Source organism: Eulemur rufifrons, chromosome 16 (genome assembly GCF_041146395.1).
Source record: "Eulemur rufifrons isolate Redbay chromosome 16, OSU_ERuf_1, whole genome shotgun sequence".
In the NCBI taxonomy this organism is placed as follows: domain Eukaryota; kingdom Metazoa; phylum Chordata; class Mammalia; order Primates; family Lemuridae; genus Eulemur; species Eulemur rufifrons.
This window is the reverse complement of record NC_090998.1, coordinates 41,705,358-41,716,418: the sequence shown is the minus strand read 5'-3', so window position 1 is coordinate 41,716,418 and position 11,061 is coordinate 41,705,358. Positions and strand designations below refer to the sequence as shown.

The 11,061-nt window shown below is 55.4% G+C and overlaps 1 protein-coding gene across 1 annotated transcript; it reads left to right on the top strand.

The window, feature by feature from the left end:
- The first annotated feature begins 4,195 nt into the window (after positions 1-4,195).
- SP7 (Sp7 transcription factor) lies at positions 4,196-10,582 on the top strand. The gene is made up of 2 exons (XM_069491459.1): positions 4,196-4,216; positions 9,308-10,582. Exons 1-2 carry the CDS (start codon positions 4,196-4,198, stop codon positions 10,580-10,582), a joined length of 1,296 nt encoding a protein of 431 aa, XP_069347560.1.
- The last annotated feature ends 479 nt before the right edge of the window (positions 10,583-11,061 follow it).

The window sequence follows — 11,061 nt, the reverse complement described above, 5'->3', positions numbered from 1 at the left end:
TATGCATGTATACATACTGGTGTGTGCCCTTTTAGGACTGGGAGTTAGGATGTCTTGGGGTTAGCATTATCTGTGTAGTGTATGTGTCAGTGTGTGTCAATGTGGGTGCCTGCACAGTACGTGTATGTGTATGAATTACGTATGCAAGTGTGTGTACCTGAATGTGTGTCACACATCAGGTATATATTAGAGTATATGTCAATCTCTGTATTTCAGGGGCTCTATTTGCTACTCACTGGTGACTCTCTCTCTGATAGTCAAACCTTCTATAACAGCAATAATGACGGGTTAGGAGTCCCTTTGAATCAGGACTCTGAGAGATCCCGGCCTAGAAGGCTGGGTACAGGGCAGTGTGTGGAAGGAGGTATCCTCCCTCAGAAGTAGGGGGTAGAGGTCTCCCATTCTCCCCAGTTTTTACTCTCTTTTCACCCCCACTGATCTTTCCAAAAAGATCCAAAATCATTAGAGAGAACTGAGGCAGGTTCCAGATTTAACCCTGTCCAACCTAGAAAGCCCACCCTGATTCTCCTAGGGGAGGGAGGGAAGGGAGTAGTCCCTGTGGTTCAGCTCAGTGCTGGCATTGGGAGATCAGAAAGGCACCATCCCACCCCTTCCTTCAGGGGCATCCATCTCTAGGAGCTCAGCGTCTGGGTGGCCATGGGTGGAGGCAGAGGGGCCCCCAGGGGGGTGGGGGGTGGTGGATAGAAACCAGATGCCTAGGGGGTTTATACTGGAAGGACCAGAGCCGCAGCCTCTACCCGCCCCTGCCACATGGCGCCTCTGCCTGGGCTGCCCCACCCCCTCGGAGGCTGGGCTGAGGGAGGCCTGCGAGGGTGGAGGTAGGTCCTTGGTCAGGCTTCCAGTTGCTGCCCCCAGCCCATGAGGGCACTGGGAAGGGAGTGGGGAGCTGGACCTGGGAATACCAGGGCCTCAGCTGGGTTGCAGGACTACCTTTAAAAAGCATGGGATACTCTGGTTTCTCTTCAGATCGTATAAATAGCGTGGGGAAGAAGGCAGAACCCAGGGTCCTGAGGGCAGCCCCTCTGCCTGTCTTTGGCACAGACCTCTGATGAGGGGTGGGGCTCTGTGTCCAGGGGCTTTCCTACTAGGGCTGATACCTGGGGGAATTGGGGAGCTGGCCCATAAAACCTTTTGGGACGCTGCTTCTCCTTTTTCCTTCCCTAGGACTCTTTGGACCTGAGTACTTCTGCCCCTTCCCAGGTAGGATTAGGAATTAAAGCCTACAAGGGGAGTAGAGAAGGTTGACCCTTCCCTCAACTCCTCATCCCAACCCTGTCCCTCCTTTCATTTCTTCATCCTTCCTATTTTTCCTTTTCGGTCAATTTTCCCTTTCTTCCCCAATTTAGCTTGAGTCCCAACCCCCTCCTCACCTGCTCTTTCCTAGAGTCTAGGCTTTTCTGCTCTGCCTCAGTTTCCTGCCTGATCTAACTCATCTTGGGCTTTTCTGCTGGGCAATATAGGAATTTTTGTAAAGCCTCCCATCCTTCCTCGCAGCTTCTGAGTTGGGGGCCTCAGAAATCCATGTGGCACCTCAGGCTCAGACTCCTCCGCACCAGGGGGAGACTACAAGGTCACAGGGACACCCCACCACGGGCACTTCCTCTTGGGCAGACGGGTGGGGTGGCCCGTGTAATCATCGGACACAATTATGTGCTATTTATACTCCATCCCCGCCCCCCACCTGCCTGGCCGCTTAACCCTGCACCTCCTCCAGACCTGGCCATGCCTCAGGCTATTTTCCCTGTCCTTCGAAGCCATTGTCTCCCCATCTTTGTTCCTCTGGGCCAGTTTCTTTACTTTTTCAATTTTTTCCTGCTCTCTCTCTCTCTCTTTTTTTTTTTTTAAAGACACACCTCTGTTCTTCTGTTTTCTTCTTCCCTGTCTCTTTTTTAAACCCATAAAGTCTCTTCTGATTCTCTTGGGCTGTTCCATCTGCTCTGTGCATCTCCTGGTCATTCTGTGTTGCTTCTTTTGCTTCTTTCCATTTGTCTACCAGCCACTTGGTTCCCTGATCCATTCCCCCAAAGTTGGGCTCACAGGGTTGGTTCCTTGGGGGAAATCAAATCATGGGACTGGAATCTGGAACTCCTGGGTCCTACCTTGACATTTGCTCCTGCCTGCTGGTTAAACTGCTGTGTAACCCTCCCTGGACCTCCACCTGCCCTTCCAGCTCCCAATCTTTTCACTGGAGAGCTGGGAGAGCAAAAGGAGCAACGAAATGGGCACTCGGAAAGAGAAAGTGCGAGGACTGTTTTGGGAAGTCAGGGGGGTGGAAAGGACAGGGCTTTATTCCTCTGATGGGCAGAGCTCGGAGGGGAGAGGTATGTGCTAGGAAATAACTTGCAAAAGAACCCCAGAAGGCTGGGCCCGCCCCTCTGTGGGCCACTTGGTGGCCCAGTCTTCTCTCTCTCATCAGCTTACCCTGGGGCCCAGGTTTCAGTCAATAGACTTTCTGGGCTTCCCTCTCCCAATCTGGTTGACATTCCTTCTCTTCTTTCCCATTGTGATAGGAAGTCAAAGTTGGGAAGTCCTTATTCAGCTCTAACTTCAATTCTTTCTGCTGCAGAGGGAATTGATGCGCGGCAATGAGAAAGGGAACCAGGAGCTCCCAGGAAAGTATGATCACTCATGAGAAGAACTTTCTGTCAAAGGATGGAGATGAATCTCGTGGCCAAGAGGGGCCATGGGATGATTACTGGCAAGGAATGATGGAGGCTAGGGCATTTCTTTTTTGGGAGGTTAATCCAAAGGGGCTAGGTGTAGGCATGGATGAGTTGATCCATCTATGAAGTTGACCCTTCAACCCCTACCCTCACTCCTACCTGCTTTAAATTTTCTGATTATTGGAAGATCCATATTCTGCCCCACAAAGTGAGGTGGCCTAGGTATCACTTCCAAGCAGTGAAACTGAGGCATTGGGAGGAAGACTGAGGGACCCGCAAGCCTGTGTCAAGCCCACCCCCATTCTCCACCCCTTCCTCCAGGCCTTGCTCTGGAAACTACCTCAGTGACTTTAAAAGTTTAGGCAGCAGAAGCCTCCATCCCAGAGCACACCCCCCTCCCTCTCCACACAACACACACACACACACACACACACACACTGCTCTCCCGATCTAGAAGTGGTGGGTGATTGGAGAAGCAAGCATCTCCATGGTCAGCTGGGGGTGTGTGTGTGGTGTGTGTGCTGCCAGTGTGTTACCGTGTTCATTTGTGTGTGTTTGTCTGTGTTCATTCATGACAGTGGCTGCACCCGTGTGAGTAGTACTGTGTGTGTGTGCATGTGCATGCATCATCCCTGTATTTGTCCATGAGTGTGTATGTCAGTGTGTTCCAGTCTCTCTGTGTGAGTGTCGTCCCCAGCCCCCCATCCCCCCCCTGGATCTCTAATTAGTGGTTTGGGGTTTGTTCCTTTTCCCTCCTGTTCCTTCCCTCAGCAGCGGCGGGCGGCAGCAGCCTCAGCAGCAGCAGTGGAAGAAGCAGCAGCGCCCGAGCAGCAGCAAGGATTCTGGAGTCAGAGTAGGATTGTAGGATCAGAGCCTGAGTGGCAAGAGGAGCAGAGCTGGCCTGAGAGACGAGTGGATCCCTCCCAGCACCCTCAGGCCATCCATTGCCTGCACTCTCCCTGCCAGACCTCCAGAGAGGAGAGACCCCGGACAGCCAGCCCCAGGTTCCCCCAGGTACATGATACTGGGGAGCTCTGGGAGGGGTGCCCACAGATGCCTATGGGATTGCTGTGGGTGTGTAGGACACCTGGGTCCATTACCCCTTTAACCTTTCCCCTCAGCAGCTCCCAAGGAAGCCCTGACAACTTGCCCATGTTCCTATCCCCTCTTCCTGCTTCCCACCCCTTCCCTGGGTGCCCCTTTTTCTCCTCTCCCTCCCAGATCCCTTCTTTGGGAAGCTCAGCAAATGGAGCAGGAAATTTGGACCCTCTGCCTCCCTCTCTCGCCCTCCTCATTGGATCCGGAGCCTTCTCCGCTGGGAAAGCTGTAATTAGAGGGTGGATCCCTACAGACAGAGAGCAGCCCCCCCACCCCCCACCCCCCAGTCCCTTCTAACTTTAGATCTCTTCTCTCCCATTCTCCCATTCTCCCTCCCTCTCCCCTCTCCCTCTCTCTCCGGCTCGGCTCTCTCCATCTGCCTGGCTCCTTGGGACCCGTTCCCCAGCCTCAGGATGGCGTCCTCCCTGCTCGAGGTAACGGCCCCCTCCTCCCTTCAGGAAACCAGCCACAATCTTCATGGTCCTAATCCCTACCCCCCCAACTCACATAGACAGTAGCTGTGGTGCTTGTCACTTCCAGGGGTCCTTCTGATGAAGAGAGAAGAGTGGGGATCCGAGAAGTAGAGGCAGAGGGCAGGAGCAAAGGGAGGGGAGAATAGGGCAGGGGTCAGAGGGCAGTGCAAGGACGGGGAGAAGGGACTAGGTCAGAAGAAGGCTGGACCCCAGGGTCAGCGAAGCACACTGACTGTGAGGAGTGGAAAGGGATGGAGAAAGGAGGAGGGGGAGTGGAGGAGAGGGCTGGGAAGCAGATATACTGGCAGCAGAGACAGAGGCAGAGAGGACTGGCCACATGGGCATAGAGTAGCAATTGGGTACAGTTCTTTGGGGGGTCCCATCTCTCTCCTGGGACTCCTAGCCTCAGCAGGCTCTTGTCTGGTTTGCGTGGGAGACGAGGTAGGCTACAGCGAAGGGAGGAGGGCATGTGCATGTGGGGGGGCTGACCAGGGGAACTGAGCCCAGGCCTGAGAGGGAACCAAGGAGGAGGGACAGGGTCTGAGGCCGCCTGCCCAGCTCACAAATATTTAGCTTTCAGCCAAAGACAAACTCAGCTCTATTTTGGGAGTGGGAGGCTCCAGGGCGGACTGGGCCACTTCCCCTCCAGGCTGGGACCCCAGTATCCCTTGCCTCTGGCACTGGGGATGAAGGGAACTAGGGTACCATGGGGGTCAGGATTTGGGGTCTGGAGAAATCGCTGATTCTACCAGGGCTTCTGGGGGACCCACGGCATATAGTTGGAAAAGGAGGACTCGTAGCCACTCAGAGCCTGAGTTCTCCCTGCTTCTGTGGCTCTGACCCTGTTTCTCTGTTACCATCTCTGTCCTGCTTTCTGGGTCTCTCCACAGGGATTTGGGGTCAGAGAGCCCACCCTGAAGGTCAACCCTTTTCAGTAGCCTTGACTCTTCCCTATTCTTGGGTCCCCCAAAAGCCTCTACCTCTGTTCATGGTCCCGGGGTGATGAGACAAACAGAAAGCCAACTCATTCCACCTGTAGGAGAGGTGTGTGTGCGACAGAGCAGGAGTCTCCTAACACTTGTGTTCATTGGCCTATGTGTTAGGGTGCAGTCGAGTGTGCCTGCGAGCTGCCAGCTTTGTGAGAGTACAGGTGCGTGTGCGTGAGCTGGGCCATCCGAGAGCTGTTAGTGCAAGTGAGGAATGCTGTGAGTAGGGTCCTGAGGTAGTCGGTCTGTGGCTGAGTTTGAGGGAATGGCATGCCAGCCAATGGGATGTACTCCATGCCTCTTGTCACACTCTGTATCCAGCCAGGGGTCTCCAGGTATTGTACTCTACCTCCCCGCCGCAGTGGGGGCAGACTGTCATCCTGTCATCTCCCCAGGAGACTATTTTGAGCCATCCTTGGAACACTGTGGTCTTGAGGAAGCTGGAGGAACAAGATGCATGGAAATCCTGGGTCCACCCAGGGCAGGGGCAGTGTCAGTGGGCGTGGGCATCATGCCAGCATTGCCAGCGTGGCGCCGGTGCCTGCGGAGGGGCTGGCCCAGAGGCCTGCTAGAAAGACATGAGATTGGGGTAGTGCATGGCAAGAGGAGTGTGTCATAGAAGTGAGGCTTTCATGGCCCCCTCACTCCCTGTGAGCTGGAGATGCCCTCAACACAAAGGCAGTCCAGTTCCTCCAGTCCCTCCATCTCTTTACCTAGTTTTGGGGTACCTGGGCCCTCAACCTCCTCCCCACCTCCCCAGGAAACCCTCTGCTTGGTATGGCTGGGTCCTCTAAAAGTGGGAAGAACTTGGGGTTTGGAGAGGGAAGCTGCTGCTGTTTGAGGGGAGGCTCACCTGGGCCAAGTGAGGTGCAGGGGGACCAGCAGGAGGGAGGAGTGGTGGGGACAAGGTGGGAATGGAGTAGCGGGAAGCTGGGAGACCTAAGAGATGGGAGAAGGCTGGGAAAGTTGAGAATTGGAAACTGGGCCCTCGGTGTCAGATCTTAAGGCCAGTGAGCCCTCAGGTGTATGGCGGGCATCTCACTGGGAGGTCAGGGTAGGCATTGCACTGTGAGCTCCCTGGAAAGAGGGGATCCCCTTCCCCTGCTCTGCATCTGGGTGGGAGAGCTGGGACAGCTCCTATCTTGTTCTTTCCCTAAAGACTCCCCTTTAATACTTTAAGCCTGTGTCTTTTTTCTCTTTTTTATTTTTAAGGATGGTGGGTAGAGGTGGTGGTGGTGGGGGAAACAACTGGAAGGTGGGACTCGTGGGCCCTGGAAAGGTAATACATTTGGTCAGGGATGGGGGCACATACTTAACCAGGGCCCGCTCTCCCAGGTCTCAGGAGAGGGCAATCAGCAAGGGAGGAAACTGAGGCTGCGGTGAAACTTAGCCGTGTGGTGTGCCTAGCTCTTGGCCTCCAGAACGGTCTGAGTGGGTCTGGTGCCTGGCTTCTCCTTCCCTGCCCTCAGGGGCCCTGTGGACCTCCACTCCCCAGGGCTGGGGTCTCCTGTTGGCCTGGGGCTGGCTGCCTTCTTTCACCCCTCCTTCCCTCTCCACAGCTGGGTGGGGTCCCTGGGCTTGGCTGAGGCCCCTGTGGCCACAGTGTGAGGGCCGGGCGGGGGACAGCGTCGGCGTTTTTAAAAATAAACCGACCGCAGGGAAACCATCGGAGCCGGCTGGGCAGAGGGGGAGGGGGTGGTCAGGGGGGAGGAGAAGGGAGGAGTGGCCTGGTCTGGGGGTTTTCTGGGGCCCAGCACCACGGTGGTTTTCTCTTAGGTAGAAAGTCTTTCTTCTTCCTCCTCCTCTCCCTTCCCCCCTTTCCTCTCTGTTTTCCTTTGCTCTCCTAGCCCGGTCTCTTTTCCATCACCTCTCCTTCTTTGTTTATTCTGCTTTCCTCTCTCTCCCTCCCTTTTGTCTTTTCACCTTTCTGCTCCTTTGGGTCCCTGCCCATTTCTGCTTCTTAGTGCCAATTTTTCCTCTCTGGTCCTCCTTTCCTTGTTCCTATATGGGGCTTTCATGTCAATTCCTCAGGCCATGCAGGTCTTTTGTGCCCCTTGTCTCTGGGTGTCTGCCTCTTTCCTTCAAACTCCATGTTTCTACGCCTCCTTTCTGCCTCATTGGCTATCCTCCCTTCGCCCACCCTCTGCTTGGAAGATTGAGGCTCCAGAGAAATCCTGACTAGGAGGAAGCCTGGGTGTTTACTGTGGCCAGTTTGGAGAAAGCTTTTAGTGGGAGCTAAAAGCTCCCAATTTGGGAGCCATGGGTCAACAGGACCTTAGAGAGAGGTAACTGGGCAGGAGGAGTAACAGATTTTCACTAGGGGCGCAGTGCAGGAGTGGTGACTGCACACGCTCCTTGCCGCAACCTTAAGGCCCCAGACCTACCTCTAGGATTGGTATCACACACACACACCATGTGCTAGGAGCTACCAGGCAGGTCTGAGAACCCTGGATTCTTGGGTTGTTTTCTCAGCTTTGCTGGGAAAGCAGCAGGCATATCAGCTTTTGAGGACCCCAAATCAGGGAACTAGACAGGGTCAGCTTTTGAGGGCATCATTTTTTGGTGAGATTCTCAGTAATGAATGCATATCAATGCCAGCCAAGGATGCTGGAGGGCATCTTTTTTTTGGAGGTCCTGAGCCCAACCCAGGGAGGGATATCATGAGCTCCTGAGGGGTGGAGAACTTGAGGGTGGTTGGCCTGGTAGCAGCAGCATGGTGGGCATTAAGGAGACACCTTTGCATTTCTTTTTTTTAATTTTTTTTTGAGACAGAGTCTCACTCTGTTGCCCTGGCTAGAGTGCCGTGGCATCAGCCTAGCTCACAGCAATCTCAAACTCCTGGGCTCAAGCAATCCTCCTGCCTCAGCCTCCCGAGTGGCTGGGACTACAGGCATGTGCCACCATGCCTGGCTAATTTTTTATATGTATATTTTTAGTTGTCCAGCTAATTTCTTTCTATTTTTTTAGTAGAGATGGGGTCTATACTCTTGCTGAGGCTGGTCTCAAGCTCCTGAGCTCAAACGATCCCCCCCCCCGCCCCCGTCCCTTGGCCTCCCAGAGTGCTAGGATTATAGGCATGAGCCACCACGCCAGCTGACCTTTGCATTTCTAAAAGACCGCCATGCCCTACATCCCTATGTCTTCCTTCACTCACTGTGCTAGAAGAGTGAAGAGAGGCCAGCTAGGTGGGCTACATGGTGGGGACACTAAGGCATGGATGGGTGTGGCTGTAGCCAGTATCTTAGCCACCCTAATTCCCTGCCTTGTTGGGCTCTTCCAGCCCTCCCAAAGGGGTACGAGTTGGCACCACAAAGCAGGAGGTGCCCACTGCCCGCTTGAAAGACATTCTTGCCTCAGCCACAGTTCTGGCTTGGCGGCAGCCCTGTTCCCTCTCAATGTCCCAGTGTCTCCACGTCGCTTCCTCTTGCTCCCCAGCCCCAGAGTCCCTGCCAAGTGATTCCTCACCAGGGACGTGAGGACTTGACCTCAGGGAGACCAGGCCACTGCTTTAGGAGCTGAAGCAAAGACAAGAAGCAGAATATGGGGTGAAGCCAGGAAAATCTGGAATGGGGGCAAATACTGTCCTTAGTACTTTGCCTTCTGCCTATGCTGCTCTTTGAGCCTCATGTTTCCTCTCCAAGTCCCTGACCATGGCCTCTGTTTGCTCCAAACTCACTTTCAGGGGTCAGGATCCCTAATTCTCACCTCACCCCACTGCTGCGTCTGTCTCTTGCTCTTCAGCCGTTTAAAAAGAGCCTCCGGTTCCTTGGAGGCCCTTTGCACACCCTGAGGAACTCCACAGTGAGCTCCGCTTCCTGCCTCTGGGTTCAAGTATTAGGCTGCATTCCTGGTCCTCTGCTCTCCTTCCATGATTTCACCTTAGCTCTGCCCTGACGCCCAGTCCCCACTGGCCCACCTCTTTTACCTCTAATTCCCCATCCTCTTCAACTATTGCCTGACCACTCTGTTCCATTCTTGACGTCTCTAGGTCTCAGTCCTAGAATTTTGCCCTTCGTTCTGCACCTCTCCTCCTCTCTCCCTAAGCAGTGCTTCCCTCTCTCCACAGGAGGAAGTCCACTATGGCTCCAGTCCCCTGGCCATGCTGACAGCAGCGTGCAGCAAATTCGGTGGCTCCAGCCCTCTTCGGGACTCAACAACACTGGGCAAAGCAGGCACAAAGAAGCCATACTCTGTAGGCAGTGACCTTTCTGCCCCCAAAACCATGGGGGATGCCTACCCAGCCCCTTTTTCAAGCACCAATGGCCTCCTCTCACCTGCAGGCAGTCCTCCAGCACCCACCTCAGGCTATGCCAATGACTACCCTCCTTTTTCCCACTCATTTCCTGGACCCACGGGCACCCAGGACCCTGGGCTACTAGTGCCCAAGGGGCACAGCTCTTCTGACTGCCTGCCCAGTGTCTATACTTCTCTGGACATGGCACACCCCTACGGCTCCTGGTACAAGGCGGGCATCCATGCAGGCATTTCACCAGGCCCAGGCAATGCTCCTACTCCTTGGTGGGACATGCACCCTGGAGGCAACTGGCTAGGTGGTGGGCAGGGCCAGGGTGATGGGCTGCAAGGGACACTGCCCACAGGCCCTGCTCAGCCTCCACTGAACCCCCAGCTGCCTACCTACCCGTCCGACTTTGCTCCCCTTAATCCAGCCCCCTACCCAGCTCCCCACCTCCTGCAACCAGGGCCCCAGCATGTTCTGCCCCAAGATGTCTATAAACCCAAGGCAGTGGGCAATAGTGGGCAGCTGGAGGGGAGTGGTGGAGCCAAACCCCCACGGGGCACAGGCACTGGGGGCAGTGGTGGATATGGGGGCAGTGGGGCAGGGCGCTCCTCCTGCGACTGCCCCAATTGCCAGGAGCTGGAGCGACTGGGGGCAGCAGCGGCTGGGCTGCGGAAGAAGCCCATCCACAGCTGCCACATCCCTGGTTGCGGCAAGGTGTACGGCAAGGCCTCACACTTGAAGGCCCACTTGCGATGGCACACGGGTGAGAGGCCCTTCGTCTGCAACTGGCTCTTCTGCGGCAAGAGGTTCACTCGTTCCGACGAGCTGGAGCGCCACGTGCGCACTCACACCCGGGAGAAGAAGTTCACCTGCCTGCTCTGCTCCAAGCGCTTTACCCGAAGTGACCACCTGAGCAAACACCAGCGCACCCACGGAGAGCCAGGCCCTGGCCCCCCTCCCAGTGGCCCCAAGGAGCTGGGGGAGGGCCGCAGCGCGGGGGAAGAGGAGGCTAGTCAGACACCCCGTCCATCAGCCTCACCGGCACCCCCAGAGAAAGCCCCTGGAGGCAGCCCTGAGCAGAGCAACCTGCTGGAGATCTGAGTTGGGTGGAGGGTCTCCAGCCCCAGGGCTGCCTTGCTATCCTCTCTTGGCTCCGTGGACCACTGCTTGCCCCTCACTCCCTCTCCCCCATGCATGCTGTCCTTTGGGGCACGCTCCATCTCTCCCCTGGCCAGTCTGGGTCTGGATATCTCCTTGTATGCCTCCTCAGCTCACCTCTTCCCTTCACCATGGGCTTGGCTATCTGCAAACTGTCATCTCAGGCCCTCAACCGGTCCTGATGCCTGTACTCTGGCTTCCTAAGCTCTTTCCTGACCCCTGCTCACAGCTTGTCTCTGCCCGGCTTTTGCCACACCAACTTGCCTTCCTTCCATTTGGGTTCCCAATACTATTTCTACATCTCACTAACTCCTTACTTGCCAGGTGCCCTTTCTCCTTTCCAAGCGTATTTACTGCTATCCCTCAGCTTCCAGGCTCCAGTCTTCCCAACTCTTACTCCACTGCTTTCCATTCTCCAGAGC